This window comes from Phasianus colchicus, chromosome 4, assembly GCF_987193195.1.
Source record: "Phasianus colchicus chromosome 4, bPhaCol1.hap1.1, whole genome shotgun sequence".
NCBI classification, from domain to species: Eukaryota; Metazoa; Chordata; class Aves; order Galliformes; family Phasianidae; genus Phasianus; species Phasianus colchicus.
In genome coordinates, this window is record NC_143439.1 from 69,868,362 (window position 1) to 69,885,733 (window position 17,372).

A 17,372-nucleotide genomic window follows, 5' to 3' on the forward strand; every position below is an offset into this window, starting at 1 on the left:
GCAGAAGGGATGCTGCCACAGCTTCGAGTTCTGTTGGAAGCAGTGTGGAAAGGGAAGGAGATGGCTGCACAGCTTTGCACTCACTGGGGAGCTTGGGGCGGAGGAGGTGCGAGCTGAATCACTCCTGGATGCTTACTGCAAACCCAGCAGCACTGCACACTAACAAGATTTCTGCTGGCCTCCAAATCGTATGACTTTGAGGAATCTGATTACTGATTATTTAAAGATAGGGGGCTTCCAATTTTGCTACAAATGGAGATGGATGACAAATGCCCACTGGTGCAGACAAGGAGAAAGATCAGCTCAGCGCCGGCACAAAGTGGTGTTCCAACTGCTTGATGAGGCTGCTATTTGCTCAGAACAGAAAGCCACCAACTTTATGGGCTGCTCAGCACGGCAGTGCCTGTTAAGAGAACAGAGGTATTACATGTAGGTGGTTCAGCTGGAGGCTCATTACCCCAGAGAAAGTGGCACAGAACATCAGGGAGAAATGTTGGCTCTGTAGAGAGAAATTATCAATGAAGTGGTAGCAGTGTGTGGGGGGGTGTGCAGGTGACAAAACCCTCTGCTGTCACCCTCACTGCATTCAGGATGTGCTGCAGACAGAATGCATCTGAGTGATTTTCCTTCTGGCCTTTTTCTAAGCAGCTCTCTAAAGAGCAGAACTCCTCAGAGTGGGATATGCGAGGTTCAGTCCCAAAACCCCACAGTGAGATCTCACAAGGCTGTGCCACAATGTCTCTGAAAGCTGCGGGGCTACAAGCTCTTCCTTTTGTGTCGACGTGGCTTTTTCCAGCCCATTTATTCAGCACTCCGCCAACAGATTCACCACACGAAATCATTAACACACACAATGAGGCCAATTACGAGTCAGAGAGAGAACCTGACTTTAACCATAATTTTATTAAGGCTTAAATGTCTATCAGCCAGACGGGAGCCGGTCCAGTCACACGACAGAAACCGAGAGGGAAGTTCTCTGTAATGCAATGACTTTTCTACATGAGTCCATGTGAGCAGGATGAGATCCCTGCCAGCATTTAGGCATTGGCTGCTCCTCTCCTGCCTTGCTGCAGTGGGAAGGATGAGCGATGTGTGAGGGGAGGGGAGTGGGGTGGGGAGAAGTTGGGTCGTTTGCACGTTGCCAACCACGAGGACATTTCCTGGTCCACGGCCGAATGGCTGCTCGTCAAATGTTTAAATGGTTTTAAGTCACAGGGAAGCTAAACTCACTGTCCAAAAGGCACCTATGCTAACCACTGAGCCACTGGGATGGTGGTAAGAGGGCGGGTGCGACAGGTGGAAATCAGTTCTGTATAAATACATGTTCCTTGTTAAAGAAGCTATGGCTTTTATTATCCTCAAGATCGCTTTTTGCTCTGGCACGATGCTCTAACCCCCCCACTACTCTGTAAGCACAAGGAGACCTCTCCACGATGCTCATCTGGCCATCGTCCTTGCATAACCCACACAGACACATGGGACAGCAGCAGCTCCTGTTCTCCTCCCCAGGCATTGTTAGAAGTGGACCCTCCTGATGTCGTGCGTGGCCACCGACCTCTTGCAGCTCACACACAGGATGGACAGAGCCTTCTGCTTCTCAGCCAAGCATGGGCGACACATGAGGTGGCCGCAGGGAAGCTGGTAGATGGGCTCTGTTTTGAAGTAAGACGAGAAGGTTTTGCCACAGGATGTGCATCCCTGGGTCTGGCTGCTCCTGCTGTGCTCTGCGAAGCCAAGAGGAGAAGCAGTGTGGTCAGGGACATGTGACAGGTGCCACCCCGAGCTGAGCACAGAGTGTGCTGGAGGTGCCCATAACTCAGGACCACAGCCTCTTCTTTTTTTCCAAGCCTACCATAAAGTTTGGTGGGCATGGTGGTGGTGGCAGGTTAAGGATTGGACAAGATGATCTTAGTGGCCTTCTCCAACCTTAATCTTAGAATCATTTGTGTTGGAAGGGACCTTTCAAGGTCATTTGGTCCAACTCCCATCTCCTGTAATGAGACCCACAGCTTCATCAGGTGCTCAGAGCCCCATTCTGCCTGCCTTGAATGTCTCCAGAGATGGGGCACCCACCACCTCTGTGAGCAACTTGTTGAGCCTCACCATAAAAATCTTTTTCCTTATATCCAATCTAAATCTCCCCTCTTTCAGTTTAAAACCATTTCCCCATGTTCTAGCACAACAGATCCTGCTCAGGAACCTGTCTCCTTGTTTCTCATATGCACATATTGAAAAGCTGCTATCAGAATTCTATGATAAAAAAGGGAAGGCTCTGGCTTCTGGAAGGGTTGGAGCTCAGGTATGGGCTGGATCACATCAGCCTTTGCACCATTAGGCTTTTAACAGATGATGATACAGCTTTTCACTTTTACTGAGACTGAACTGGCCTCCCTTCCTCTTTTCCAGCACTTGAAACAAAATCCCTGATTCCCATGTGAAACACTGTAGGCATCATCTTGCATTCCTGTCACACGCTGCCTATAAAGGGCTACTTAGTCAACTCTTCAACAGCAGCAATTTAAAAGGGGACAGTAAAAAGCTTAATGGCTTAATGCCACTGTGAAACATCAAAAGCTATTCAGAGAGACAGGCAGCCAGTAGGAGCTGCCCAGCCCAGCCCTGCCTCAGGGACACAGGAGCCTCCTTCAGGGAAAGAAGCAGCCAGCAATGAGCACATCACCTTGTGGAGGGGCATCTAAAGGTCCAGGGCTTCCAACACAGCTTCTCTGAATCCCAAAGACATCCTTTTGGATGGTGCCATTGATCAGCAAGTCTAGCTTAACACCTGGCATATATACATTAAAATCTGATGGGGCTCTGAGAACAACCCTGGCTCAATGGCCAAAGAGGCATGCTGAGCAGCAGCACAACCCTCCCTATAAACCTGGTCCCTGTTCTCCTCTCCCATTTGCTGCTCACCAAGGATGGAGTCCGTGTTCCAGGAAGTGCTGCAGCCTCCCTCGCCCTGCTGGCTCTTCATCAGCTTGGCTGTGAATGATGGCATGGAACTGAGTGCCGAGTTCAAGGCGGTGTCCAAGCTCTCAGACAGCTTCTGTTCGTGAGAGAGCAGATCTGCAACAAGAAGCACAAGTTTGAGAGGCTTGTGCTGGGAAAAGGCTGTTGGTATACAACAAAAACGCTGTGGTTACAACTCTCAAAGCTTTGCCACTTGTTTTCTGAAGAAGCCTTGTCCCCATCACGGTGTCAAAATGGGGATGCAATGCTTCAACTTTGAACCCTTGAGAGGAAAAGTCCTCCAGATTCACACAACAACGTCATAAAGTCAAAAAGACCACAAAGCCCATGAAGCCCAACTGTCAACCCATTGCTGCCATGCCCACTAACCTGTGTCCCTCAGTGCCAACCAACATTCAGGCACCTCCTTATATCTCAAAGTCTGAATGAGGTCAAAAGACAAACAATTCATAAACATTCTTCGTAAGCCCTGAGGCTGCTAACAAAATCAGAGGCACAACTCTTTTTACTCTTGGCTCTGGAAAGCCAAGGTTGCATCAATGGATAAAGCCAAAGGTACAGGGCTGGATCCTTCCTGAGGGGCACAACAGTGTTTTGTCTGATGCAGTCCCAAAGCCCTGCTGTTAACTGAGACTATGCATTAAGAGCACAGTGTCTGCATCACTAATTCTGCTAAACCCAGCTCCCACAGGGATCCTGTGTGCATTATCCCCTCACATTTGCTGCAGTGATCAAGGCTGACAAGGAACTATCCCATGAGGCTGTGCCTGTGTTCACATGCAGGCACGACTCCCTGGGAGCACCAGGACCCAGTCTTCAGCAATCCACACCTCCTCCTACAGCATGGAATGATGGATCAGAGCAGGAAAGCACACTCCAGCCTCTGCTATTGCTAGTACTGATGAAAATTAATTACTTTAAGTATTTAATGAACTTGTTTTAAGTCAAATACCTACCTAAGCTTTCTTGAAGCATTACCCTTCAGCAGTTTTGGGAGGAAAAGGAATGGAGTGCTGCATACCTGCAGGATATAGCAGCTTTCAGAAGCTGTGGACCATTGTTTGGTGTGTTACAGACCACTGCTTCCTAGGAAACTCAACTTACCTGCCCAGAGGGATGGCCCTCTTGTGACCACCCTGCACACACCTGACTGCCTGCAACACAGCCCTACTGCTCCCTCCAGCCTCACACAAACGTGAGACAGCAATCAGTGGGGCTTCTGCCTGCGGCAGTAACTGTGTTTAACAATACCTGAGGGAAGATGCAAGCGTTGCTGTACAAAGAACAGTTATACCTACAGAACAGCTGCACACAGCAACTCCAACACATTTCAGATATTCCTGCACAAACACGGGAGAAAGCAGCCGTGCAAAAACAGATGTGGATTCTAGCAAATGATCTGGCAGGGAGTCAAGAGAAGCAAGTGCTTGGGAGCCAGGCTCTTCAACCAGGGAAAAGGGAGCAGGATCAGCACAGCCTGCTGCCCCATTCCTGTTTTTCTCCTCACTTCAATCCCCACCCCAATTGGGTCTTCCCATCCTGTCAATCCCAAGCACTTATTTTTCCCAGTTACTGCATGTTTTCTTGCAAGCTCAAGCACCCAATACGTGCTAACAAATCATTTATGATAAAAAGAGACATCTTCAAATCAAGCCAGCACATTATGCGAAAAAGGTTGTCTTCTTAGCAAGGAGAAATAAAACCCTGAAGGGAAACAAAGCAACCTGAGCTAACAAGAGGGCTGTGAAATGGACTGCACAGATAATACAGAAAAAACAACAAGCCCAACGGGGAGAAGAGAGAATGGGAGTAACCATCACCCAGTGACAGCTGGCTGGGCTGAGGAGAGGGGATGTGAATGAGATGATGAACCCACTCCTGTGATATCGATACAACAGCCTCAAAGCTTTCTGGAGGCGGCAGGGGAATCTGTGTGGGAGCTTCCTGACTTGGAAAGCTGGCCCTGGGCTGTCAAGACACTCAAGAAACACAAGTGATTTAGGGAGCCAAGGTACCTGTAGAACAGTCCATCTGGATCAAATGCGAGTCACTGTCAGTTTTCATTTTTTTAGCACTGTTCTCTGAGGTAGATGTGACAAGTAAGTTTGTAGAAGAAAAATAAAGTGGCTGCACAGAACTCGGATCCATACAGTCCATCTTCCTTTTCAGAGAAGACGTTACAGAGGAAGGTATGAGCATTTCAGAGGCGTGAGCCCTGCCGAGTAGGTTGGTGCCAGGAATGCTGTGCTGTAAGAGGAAGTGATCTATCCTGGCCTTGAGAGTGGGGTGAGGTAGGGGCTGTGAGTGCTGGCTGAAGGCCACCCCAGTAAAAGGATCACTGGGCACCCTGCCCCAAGAAGCCTCACTCCGGTTGCATTTTTCCAAGGTGCTCTGGTCAATGACCTTCCCAGAGGGCAGGAGCATGGGGAAAGTCATGATCTCCAGAGTGATGGGGTCCAGGAACTCTTCAGGGATGTCTTGGACAACGTCCACCAGCTTGCGGAGAGCCTGCTGCTCGCTGTCATTGGTGCTGAAGGGCACGCAGTCACTCTCCATGGGTGTCCAGAGCTCAGGTTTGAGGGTGCCAACATCCTGGGCGACGTATTGCGAGGCCACCTGAAAGATGCCCTCAATTACCTCCTGTGGGCACGACTTGGCAGGCTGTCCCCACACTTCCAGCCTCTTGATACCAGGCAGGCCACCTCCGGCCACGTGGGTGATGCAGATTTTTAAGTGCGACACGTTGCTCAGTGAGGAAGGCCCTTTGTTCCAAAGGTCTTGAGACACGGCGCCAGGGTAGGAGAGGACATTTTCCATCTGAAGGAAGGGAGGCCTCGGCTTGAAGCCTCTGTGGCCAAATGTCACTTTGCTTTGATTTTTTAAGACAGCTTTGCCCACCAGTGTGAAAGCATCTTTGTCCGACACAGGCTGACCGGCCAGACCTGAGAACTGACCCTCGGGGCTCTGCCAAGAGGTTTTATTGCATGAGGTAGAGGTGTAAACTTCGAGCCCGGAGAAGGCTTGGTATCCTCCGGATGAGATATCGATATTAATCCTGCAGATCTCAATGTTGAAGGGAAAAGAGATAGTGACATGGACTGGAGGCTTGATAAAGTATTCGCTGCGGAAGCCACGATTCCTCCTGGCAAGGTCTTCAGAGATCAGGTTCTCCACTTCGTAACCATCAGCAGAAATCTGTGTTGCAAGAAAAACCCAAATTTAAATTGAAGAATGAATGTAAAGAGTAAACTAATTTCACAAGCAATTCAGATGACATAAGCACGAAACCGTGGTTGTGGTTGCACACACAAGACTGGAGATCCCTGCAGATTTACTCCTGTCCTCCTCCCAACCACATGGTGTCACACACTCTTCTTTGCACCCTCTACTATCCACAATCACAGAATGGCCCAGATTGTAAGGGATCTCAAGGATCATCAAGCTGCAACCCCCTGCTGCATTCAAGGCCACCAACCTCCACATTTAATACTAGACTAGGCTGCCCAGGGCCCCATCCAACCTGGCCTTGAACACCTCCAGGAATGGGGCATCCAGGCATCCACAGCTTCTCTGGGCAGCTGTTCCAGCCTGTCACCACTCTCATCGTAATGAATGTCCCCCTGATATCTTGTCCCTGTTTCAACAGAGCTGAATAGTTATGTCAGCTCATCGTGCCCTGTAAAAATGTACTCTGAATCAGCCAGCTTCAGGATCCCTGCAAAACCTCTGGACTTAGCTAGCAGAATGCCTCATCCTGCTTGGGGTCACCCTGCCCAATACTGAGAAAACTCTGTGTCAGTCCTCATATTAATGAGTAAAGACCATTCAACAAACATTGTCAAGCGATGCACAGTCTACTTGGCAAAGGAAAAGCTGTGACATTGCAGGGAAGAACATCTAGAGTCAAAGCACGCACATCTGTAAGCACATAATATCGTCTCGTTACGAGATCCTGCAAAATTAGGGCATATATCTTCCAATAATTACTGTGTGCCACAACAAAGCGCTCACAAAAGGCCACACAGTGTTCTACCACTAACTAGCAGAGTTAGTGTTAATCAATAAAAGCACAGAAAAGCAAACCAAGGGGTTCCCCAAAGCACCACGGTTTCCAGTTTTACCTTGTTGCAGTGAATTCTTGGCTTGAACTGTGGGAGACAGACGTTTATTACCATCTTTGCAGTTGGAGAGAGCTCAGTTTGTGAGCATCGGATTCAGCTTTAAAAAAAGAAATAAAAGGCAAAAAGCATCAATGATCTGTAAAAGGATCTTCTGTTACAGCACCTGCATGAATTGCAAGCTCAGGAGCTTCTAAAACACAGCTCAGATCCGAGTCTGGGAGGTGAGGCCAATGTTAACTGTGGAGAGATGGAATTGGAAGAAAAACACATTAAAAATATTAAGTCGTGAACCCATGGAGAAACATCAAAAGCTGGAAAATGGCTCTTTTTACTGAAAACCTCTTACCTATGCTTAAAGAAGGTGCTTAGATTAGGTCTGAATGCTAACTGCAGGAGGTTTGGTAGCCATAGTCAAGCAGACCACTTGCGTGCCAAGGTCCCAATGAGGGTAAGAGAAGCCAGCATTCCCAGTGCTGCCACAAGGAGATGTGGCTCTCCCAAAGTCTCAGGGAGCCTTGGATATAGGCAAAGATGAAACACCAATATTAATAACCACTATTGGTTGCTCCAAGGGAGCATTTAATAGTTCTAAGGGAGATTATCTGCATTCTGGACACTGAGATGATTCTTCTGACAGCGTTCAAGTGAATGCACCATCTTCATTGAAAGAACATGACTTGCATTTGCATCCAACTTCTTTTAAGAATGAAATTATCTATGAGGTAGGAGCTTTAACCTTACATTAACCTCAGTTTTAATATGTCACTGCCTTGGGCCACCTCAGGAACTTCCTGCTTCCTTCAAGGACTGAGCTGCTTTTTAATGCTTCACAGCCTTTTAATGGTTCTCAAGTGCTGTTGTTAGTTCAGCATCTAAGGTACAGCTCAGAATCGCAGAAGGAAGCGTAGATTGGCTTGGATTGGAAGGGACCTTAAAGACCACCTGTTTCCATTCCCCTGTTGTAGACTGAGTTGCAGTGTTCAAATAAACACGGAATCATTAATGTCGGGAAGGAGCTCTAAGATCACCAAGTGCAACCCCAACCCATCCCCACTGTGCCCACTGAACCACATCCCTCAGTGCCACATCACCATGGTTCTTGAGTCCCCTCAAGGGGATGGTGACTCCACACTCGTATCAGCCCTCTACCCCAGAATCTTCTCTGACAGCAGTTTGCAGTAACACAGGTGCTGGGCAAGCATGAACCAACTCTCCTCCAGCATCACCTTCCTGCCTTTCTGAGCCTGATGTGTTCCCCATTGCTACGAGGGAAGCAGCGAGGAATTTTCTCAAATAGGCCTTTGAACTGCTTTGACTTTTGGCACTCACATCTAATGGGAGTAAGAATGACTACTTGCTGTGTGACAAAGCGACTGCTCTGAAGTTCATTTTGAACCTGTTGTCAGTTTAGCCCTTTCCCACATCCCCTTCCAACAGAGCAGATCACTGCATTTGCATGTGAGAAGCCATGGTGATACCTTCTTTAAAGGAAAATGATCAGAGAGGCACCTCCACCCCTACCTTGCTGCAAACCCATCATTTTGAGACCTCATTCTCACAAGTCGCTATTGAAATTCTGCTTGTGGGGGATCCCAAATCCCTGGGGGTCCTGCAAGTGTGCTGCTGCCAAGCAGGTGATAGAAGGCACTCCTTGGAACAGAGTCACATTGTGACCTAGCAACATGGGAAAGCTCCATCCAAGCCTGAGGCTGTTACTGAGGTTACATCCTAAACTGTTATTCTTTTTCTACCAAGCTCTCCATAACCTCTGTCAATTAAAACAATTGTCAGTGACAGTCCAGGCAGCTGTGACATAAGGAGGTTCTGAATTTATGAATGCTGTTAAAGCACAACACCCACTGAACAGCATCACCCAGCAAAAGAAACAGCTTGAAGATTACGAAGGACTCAAAGACCCCAACCCATCCCCACCATGCTCACTGACCATGTCCCTCAGTGCCACATCTCTATGTTTCTTGGGACAGTGACTCCATCACCTCCCCAGGCAGCTCATTCCAATGCCTGACCTCTCTTTCAGGGAAGAAATTTCTCCTAATATCCAATCTGACCCCCTGGAGCACAACTTGAGGCCATTACCTCTTGTCCTATCATTGGTTACCTGGGAGAACAGACCAATCCCTAACATCTATTCCAACTGTTTCCTAAATATCATGACGCTGTTCTGCTCTCAGAGCAAACAAATCTATCGACTTTCATTAAGAACAGAGTGGGAAAAAAGGTAATAATGGAAGAAAATTAATATGAAGGTAGGTTTTATTTGTCATGGCAGCATTTGCAGATCGATGTAACAACAAAGAGCATGGAACACATGATAATGAACAGAGCAGAATTATCTAAGACGACAAAGCAGATTCAGGATATAAAGCACCTACAATAGCTTCACCAGCACTCAAAAGATCATTTCTAACCAGTACCTGGGAGGCTGCAGCAGCCCCCCAAGCAAGCATACCCTGGGCTGTCAGCCAGCCTTGCTGAGCAGCACTGGGTTGAACACCTTGTAATGAAGGTAGCTCAGTTTCTCCAAGCGTGTGCGTTTGAGCAGGGGGAACCATTCCCAGAAGGGAAGCTCCACCACAACGTAGCCCAGCTGCTTCAGCTGCCGCCTCTTCAGGCAATGCAGCCCCAAGAGCCTCTTGGACAAGTAGCAGTAATGGTTGCGGTTGGACACCTGAATGGCCAGCTTTACCCCTTGGGGCTGCTGGAGGGGCACAAGAGAAGGGGAGGCACCAGGGCAGCTCCCTGATGGAGTAGTGATTTGCAATCTGGTGTCTGTGATAATGGGTCCACCCAAAAATGATGCACATGGCGTTGGTGCTTTGTTCCACTCCTGTCTAGGAGCTGCAGCTTCAGTTTCCACCTCTGCAGGGGTCTGGCTGTTAGATTTCCCTTTGATAAGCTGAGCCATTAGGTCATCTGTCAGACTAACTCCTATGTCTTTGAGCTTCTTATCTGCAACAGTGTTGCTTGAGTTGAAAGGGATGGGATGCCCATCCATGGCCAAGTGAACCTCCAAGTCACTCGATCTGGTGTGAGGCAAAATCATGTGGTTTTTCACATACTCAGGACCACCTAACATGCTCCTGAGAAGAGACACGGCTTCCACAATTTCAGGCCTGACAAAGATTTCCTGCTCTGCAAAATTCAGAACAATCTCAGTCATCTCTTCATAAAGCTGAGGTGAAAGACGGCTGCCTTGGTAGCCTGGGCACTCAATTTCAACACTCTTACCAAGCGTGAACAGGTCCTTTCTGAGTTCATATTTACTACCTCTCACCTTATGGACAAACTCATCCCTCAAAGCATAATCTATCAGCTCCTCTGGAAAGCGTTTGACAAATGCCAGGCCAAGCAAGCCAGTAAGAAGATGCTCTGGAAACTTCTCAAATTCATGGCGTTTTCTAAGCATCTGCTCTATCAGGCTGGAGTAAAACTCTTCTTCGTTTGGAGGTTCGTAGTCCAGGCATCCAAATGACCATAAGAACTTGGCAGCATCCTTGCTGCGGCAGTAAGTCACTTTGGAAGGCAAAGACGTGGCGACAGCAGCCAAAATACCTTCATCATAGTAGTGTAGGGATGAACAGCTAAGAGTTATGTGCATGATACCCTGAATGTTTGTTGTAGGAATTCGAGCAGGGACAACCTTCCCAAGTTTCCTCAAGAGGGGCAGGTGATCCATGCGAGTGTAGCGGAGCATTTTAAGCACGTTCACTAAAGCATAAGTGCCCATATCTTCCATGTCCAGGGAGACTCTGTCTGCAATCTTTCTCATGACATGGTCAGAGATACCACTGATGGATTTGAAGAGCCCTAAGCAAATAGCACCCACCTCCTCCAAGGTGCAGGAATCCAAGTACTTCAAAATCACACTTTCCAGCTTCTGCATCAAGTCCGCGGGTGACTTGCGGCCTTCGCCAATGATATAAACAAGCTGAACGAACTGAGGCAAAGTGAGCTCTTTCCAATGCATGTTGGCATAGCTGAACAAAATGCTCAGATAGGAAGGCACGCTGCGCCCCAGGCAGCGCCAGCAATCTGCCACCAGCAGCAGCTGGTCGAGGTTCATGTCCCACACGCGCCGGCAGAATTCATTCTCACAGGCGTTCAGCACAGGGTGGGTGGGTGGAACAACCAAACGAACGCAGGCCTTTAAGATATCAATGAGTTCTGAAGTGCTGAACGACTGGATATTCTCAATAGCACAGCAACACAGTGTATTAAATCTATGGTCAATCATCAATTCTGCGTGTCGTTCCACTGGCAAACGACTCAGCTTGCAAAAATAATCTGTGATAGTTCCTGGGCTGTGGCTGCCCTTGGATATAGGTATGCTGTGCAATATCGAGTCACCTTCTTCTGAAGGAAGAGTCTCTATTGGCTCAAATTTATCATAGCTGAGAGATCTGTACTCAGGCCTCCCTTGCTGGAATATGCGAGGGTCCTCCTTGGAGTCATGCATCTCTGCTTTTTCCATTTCTGCCTCCTTCTTCTTAGTCTGTGCTGCAGAGAGTTGTGCTGGTATGGTCTGCTTAAGATGCGGTTTGGGTTTCGGCAGGGCATTTCTGACAGGTGGCAAAGCTCGAGCAGAGGTGGCAGTGAATGTACGCTGAACCTGTGAGATGCCAGTGCTGGTGGAATCATCAGTGAGAGCCTGGCTGCAGCTTCTAGCAGCACTCGGCTGGGAGGCTGCTCTGCTCTTGCCATAGGCAGAGGGATTATACGATACTCTGTAGTCCAAAGGATCCAGCAACTGGATTGTGGCTGTGGATTCGGATCTGCTGTTGGATGTTTCTGGGTTCTCTTTCTCCTGCTTACTTTTGTTGCTTCCGCTCTCGGCCTTGCATTTAGCAGTAGTCAAAAATGTAGTCACCCTGCTCAGCCTTGGAAATCTTCGGCATATTAACACCGTAGCCATGGATCACAATTTACTGGGGTCACAATTGCTTCCAGGTACTGAAAAAAGGGCAGACGAAGAATGAGTGGCTTCCACCTAACACGGAGCACTTTCTAACCTATCCTTCTCATTACTGAAAGTTAAGAGATGGCAGTGCTTCCCCTAGTGAGAGCAGCTGTTTCCCTGCAAGGCCATAATGCAGTCACTATCGAGCATCACATCACATCATGCAAAGGCAGCTCAAGACAAGCACGCAGGTGGCCTGACACACCTGGAGACGTGGTACTTAGCAGGCAGGTATCACCAGCTACATAGCAAGTAATCTGGCAGAGACTGTAGGACTTCGGGGGGAAAAAGTCATCTCTCTGTCATTCTGTAAGAGACCAAACTGCTTTTCTTTCATTTTCAACAATGAAAACGTATTTCTGTAGCAAAGTCTTTAAAGGCTGCAGCTTTATGTATTCAAATAGAGCATTCTGCTGCTTCAGTCAACAGTACGAAGCACCGACCACCACCCAAGAAGCTGTATAAGTATCTGTGGTGCCACTCTGCTCCTTGCACAAGAGCACCTGGAGTCAGCATGAGGGCTGTGAGCAAAGAGCCTCCAAGACCAGCTCACAGAAGGGAGGTTGCCTATAACCTGCAGCAGGAAGGAGAAACAGCCCCAGAACAACGTGGGGAAAGAGCATGGAAGAAGAAACACAGATTAGAACAAGATGTTGCATCTCGAGGTGAGAACTGGAGGGGTTAAACGCTTTACTCTTCAGGCACGGAAGCTTTTCCCAGTGTTAGGGGGTGCATTCCCAACTCCTGTCTACAACAGTTACAGCAGAAAGGGCGAGGATGAGACATCTGTCAGGAGTTAAGCTTTGTGTTGCCAGCATGCACAAGCTGCCAAATGAGCCTGTTTACGATGATTCAGACAAGGCAGAAAAAAAGCACCGGGTCAGCTCTCTGTGTAACACACCCTTATCCCATCTCGGGTGGCCAACACCAAGGATGCAGCACAGCAGGAGTTTTCACCTTTAAAATCACTTGTGCTCTCACTGCACAGAGGGCACATGCTAGAACCACAGGGTGTCAAGTAACCAGGAAAACCAAAGCCCGGCAGAGACACGGCAACAGCAATATGCATTAGCTTCTGTTCTCCCAACACTGGGGAAATAAATCAAACACAGACACTCCTTGAGTTAGAGGTGGATTGAGATGCCCTGTGACAGCAGGCAAACCCAATCCTACAGCAACACAATGAGGAAGAGGTATGATGAACACTGTTTTTGCAGAGTAGGAGAGACACTGCAGTGGGATCTGGCTGAACATGAACTAGATTTAGTTTCAAGTACAAGGCTCCCATGAGCCACCAGGTGATTTATTCCAGCACAGTGGCAAAGCATCAGTTCCTTCCAAAGAGAATAAAGGGAATGAAGGTAAGAAAAGAGGGAGGGGAGAGTCTGAGCCGGGGAGAGTCTAAGCAACAGACTTTGTTCCTTGTTAGTGCCAGATGCAGAGTGCTGCCTGCTTGGGAGTTCCCTGCAGTAGCTGCTGCTGTCACTCCCATGCCATGAGCATGGTGGCAAAGGCAGCAACAGCAATAGACAGGAAGCACATCTATGCTCTGGAACAGGCACAAGCAGCCTGCTGCTCTCTGAAGGCTGTTCTCTCACGTAGCCTCAACATGGCTGTGCTTTTCTCCAAGCATTTCCACACAGAATTGAAAAAAAATGAAAAAGCATAGAAAAGGCTGGAAGTGCTTAAGGACGAGCTCCTGGAGTCCTCAACTTCTCCTTTCCTTCATGCCATGGCACAGCATGTAACACCCTGCCCCTGGAAGAACAACAGTGGGGTGAGGAAGAAGACTGAGGGTAAGGGCACATACACATTTGCTTTGCAAAGGTTCAGCAGACATGCAGCATCACAGCCACTGTCTGCAGAGAAGAAAGGAGCAGGACAGGCAAGCAAGAGCTCCAGATCTACTCTCCTAGCACACAGCAGAGTGGATCATTTTAGTTTTCTGAGATCCTCTCCACCAGCCTGTGTAAAGAGTCAGGCAGAAGAATGGAAACATTCCCTTCTGGCATAAGAAGTGACACTGTGACAAGCAGGAGAGATTCTGTCCCTTCCATACCACTGCCTGGTGAGCATGGGAAATAAGAAGCTCGCTCAGAACTGGGGCACTAAAACCCCAGCCTAGAGCAATGCCACTCCCAATGCTGTAAGCAGCAGCAAGAAAGCACTGGATTTCAAAGCTCTCCAGCTTATTGCATATAAATGTCAGATTAAAATGTGCTTTCTTGTATGACTCTGCTTTGCACGTTTTCTATTCAGTTTTCTACTACTGACAGGCAAGCAGTACTAAGACAGCCACTTCTTTAAAACATGTTCTATTTGCTGTTAAAAAGTGACGCCACCTACAAAACCCAGCACTGCACTGTTACCAAAACCACCCCCTCTCAGCAATGACAGCCCTGCTTCAGAGACAGAGAATCAAAGTCGCGGTGTCTGCACACCAAAGGCAAACGTTGCATGTAGCTAAGAATATCATCCGCACAGCTTAGCATTAAGCTCTGTGATGTCTTCAGGAAGACATTCAGTAAGTATATTTTTTCCTTCTTCTGTCCCACATTCAGCAAAACTGCCGTGGAAAAGACCATGAAGAAAACAAAGCAGGAATGAAGCTAGATGGGTCAAGATACTTGAAGCACCTTAGAAAAAAGCATGTCCACGTGGCTTTTTGCCCATCTTCAAGATCCCAAACTTGTTATGATCTACATTTCTATAGCGTTTCAAACTCAACCTACATCTCTGCTCATTTTTCCTCTCTTCTTGCTACTTACAGTAATCAGCCTCTTTTTCTCCCACCACTACACTTCTTATTTAATAGTGTCCAAACTCCCTTCCATCTCTGCCACTAACCAGAAAATTCACTCCCAGTGACTCATCTCCAAAAAGGCTGCAAAGCCTTAGAGATAGGCCCTGCAAGCTGTGAATGCTCTTTGTGGAGGTCTTTTGGGATGGAAACATTTTTGTGTTTGTGCTTGTGCCATGCTTACAGCTGAGTTCCTGGCCAACAGGGAGCTGAACACCAGGACAACGACATTCCTGGAGAGATGCCACATGCTTCTGGGTTCCAGCTCTGTGAGAGGGGATATAAGTGAATCTGAGTCTGAAATACATTCTTTGGAAACACCCAAACAGACACATTGTAGCACTGGAAAGTCTGTGAGTGATCCAGGCTCACTGTGTCCCTGATCCCAAGGCCCCATTCTGTGTTCCTCCTGCCCAGCAGCCCAGGTAATTGAAAAAAATCATTGTGGCTCCCTTTCTTTCTATTTTCCCCCATGAGATATGCTCAGATGAGAATGGATTAGGATAGGATCGTTCAGCTCGAACGGACCTTCAGTGATAACACAACCATGAAATATCCAGGGCTGGCCGGGACCCACAAGGATCACCATGTACAGCCCCAGGCTCCACACAGCACCACTCAAACCAGTGGGCGGTTCCGTGTCCCAGCTCCGGGCCGTGCCCATTGCCACGTGCAGCCTGTTACATGCTGTGGGACACAGCCTTTCTGTAACCCCCTCCTGCCCACTCCCCTGACGCAGCTCCACGCCGTTCCCTCGGGTTCCATCGGTTTCCAGCAGCAGAGACCGCACCTCGCCCCCATTCCCATTTTACAGGGAGCAGCGACGTTTTCTCTCCGCCTCTGCACCCCGACCCGCTCACCAGCTCCCCCACGCCCCTGCCCACCCCGGACGCCTCCAGGCCTGAGGACAGCCGTGGCCGCAGCTGGGGCCACGAAGCCCCACTCACCGCCTCACCCCGAGCTCCAGCCCGCTCGTGGCTGAGACCTGCACAGCCCCACCGAGGCCGGGGCCCGCTCGCACTCACCGGGGCCCGGCGCCGTCGCCGGCTGTGGCCCTGCCGCCCGCCAGCCCCACCGCCACTTCCGGCCACCTGATAGTGACGCACTTCCGGTCGTACGGGAGCCGAGAGGGGAGGGGTGAAAGCATGGCGAGAGACTCGGGGTGCCGGCAGATGGCGGCGGCGGAGCGCTGTACCAGAGTCACGTGGTGCGCTGCTAGAGGCACGTGACAAGGGCCCGGAGCTACCTCAGCGGGGTGCCGCCATGTTGGGGCTCCTCAGGGCTGCCTTGAGGGGGGGCTCCTGGGCTCCGGGTTGTGTCACCGCATGAACTGAGCCAGGCTCCGTCCCGTTGCACCTCCCGTGCAACGTGGCCGTGGATAGGATCTCCCTGAGCCTCCCCTGCTCCGTGCTGAGCTCTCTCATTGGAAAAGACTAATAGGATCAGCAGGTCCGACCGATGACACACCTGTGGAAGGAGATGGGGCTGAGTGGGATCTTGGCATGGGAATGGGGTAGAATTAGCTCGTGTTGGGTGCACAGTGCTTGGGCTGGCTCAGGCACCTCTGCAGGGCCATGGCTGACATCGTTGTCTGGGTTTTGTCATCCCCACTGTGTCCCCACCTCAGGTCTGACTCAAGTTTGGACGGGCTGTTTGCATTCAGCTCAGTATGAAGGAACACATCACTCCAGTTTTGTCTGTCTCAGTAATGCGTGTTGTTCCAGTGGCTTTGGATCAGCCTTGAATGTGACTCTGGGAGCTTGATGTGGGAGGAATTCACAGAATCACAGAATGACCAGGGTTGGAAGGAACCTCAAGGATCATGAAGCTCCAACCCCCCGCCACATGCAGGGCCACCAACCTCCACATTTAATACCAGCCCAGGCTGCCCAGGGCCCCATCCAACCTGGCCTTGAACACCTCCAGGAATGGATGAGGCATCCACAGCCTCTCTGGGCAGCTGTTCCAGCACCTCTCTGTAAATAATTTCCCCCTGACATCCAACCTCAATCTTCCCTCCCTTAACTTAAAATCGTTTCCCCTTGTCCTGCTGTTATCTACCCTTTCAAAGAGTTGATTCCCCTCCTGTTTGTAGGCTCTCTTTAGGTACTGGAAGGCTGCAATGAGGTCACCCCACAGCCTTCTTTTCTCCAGGCTGAACAAGCCCAGCTCCCTCAGCCTGTCTTCATAGGGGAGGTGCTCCAGCCCCCTGCTCATCTTTGTGGCCCTCCTCTGGACCTCTTCATTGATTTGGGAGTGAATCAGTTGCCCACGTGTAGAGGACTGGGTTCATCTGAGTGCTGTGGGGCTGAGAGACAGCACATCTGTGAGAGGTGTTGCTCAGTCAGCTGTGGAACATCCCCATCTAGACTGAGCCAAGGTTAGACCTCAAACGAATCATAAAATCATTGAAGTTGGAAAAGAGCATTAAGATCTTCTAGTCCAAGCATCAACACATCACCACCATGCTCATTAAACAATGTCCATCAGATGTTCC

The 17,372-nt window shown here is 49.2% G+C and overlaps 2 protein-coding genes across 5 annotated transcripts; both read right to left on the bottom strand.

The window, feature by feature from the left end:
- Positions 1-884: 884 nt before the first annotated feature.
- Positions 885-15,981, bottom strand: UBOX5 (U-box domain containing 5). 3 transcript variants are annotated; one of them, XM_031588164.2, is made up of 5 exons: positions 15,901-15,981; positions 7,098-7,194; positions 4,992-6,171; positions 2,920-3,072; positions 885-1,724 (listed from the first exon to the last, which is right to left on the bottom strand). In XM_031588164.2, the coding sequence occupies exons 2-5, from the start codon at positions 7,149-7,151 to the stop codon at positions 1,516-1,518; spliced, it is 1,596 nt and encodes a 531-aa protein (XP_031444024.2). In that variant the 5' UTR covers positions 7,152-7,194; positions 15,901-15,981; the 3' UTR covers positions 885-1,515. The 3 variants fall into 3 exon arrangements, with proteins under 3 accessions (XP_031444024.2, XP_031444023.2, XP_031444022.2); XM_031588163.2 differs by lacking the exon at positions 15,901-15,981 and adding an exon at positions 15,060-15,142; XM_031588162.2 differs by lacking the exon at positions 15,901-15,981 and adding an exon at positions 8,619-8,729.
- FASTKD5 (FASTK mitochondrial RNA regulator 5) lies at positions 9,348-15,988 on the bottom strand. 2 transcript variants are annotated; one of them, XM_031588161.2, is made up of 2 exons: positions 15,901-15,988; positions 9,348-12,068 (listed from the first exon to the last, which is right to left on the bottom strand). In XM_031588161.2, exon 2 carries the CDS (start codon positions 12,028-12,030, stop codon positions 9,577-9,579), a length of 2,454 nt encoding a protein of 817 aa, XP_031444021.2. In that variant the 5' UTR covers positions 12,031-12,068; positions 15,901-15,988; the 3' UTR covers positions 9,348-9,576. The 2 variants fall into 2 exon arrangements, with proteins under 2 accessions (XP_031444021.2, XP_031444020.2); XM_031588160.2 differs by lacking the exon at positions 15,901-15,988 and adding an exon at positions 15,060-15,143.
- Positions 15,989-17,372: the final 1,384 nt, after the last annotated feature.

What these genes read in the sequence shown, in the direction of transcription:
- FASTKD5 (XM_031588161.2), bottom strand. Translation starts at nt 12,030, where the DNA reads ATGGCTACGGTGTTAATATGCCGAAGATTTCCAAGGCTGAGCAGGGTG.
- UBOX5 (XM_031588164.2), bottom strand. Translation starts at nt 7,151, where the DNA reads ATGGTAATAAACGTCTGTCTCCCACAGTTCAAGCCAAGAATTCACTGC. An exon ending in CAAGAATTCACTGCAACAAG is followed by an intron (nt 6,172 to 7,097) that starts GTAAAACTGGAA and finishes CTTGCAACACAG; the next exon opens with ATTTCTGCTGATGGTTACGA. An exon ending in CCAGATGGACTGTTCTACAG is followed by an intron (nt 3,073 to 4,991) that starts GTACCTTGGCTC and finishes TTCTTGTTGCAG; the next exon opens with ATCTGCTCTCTCACGAACAG.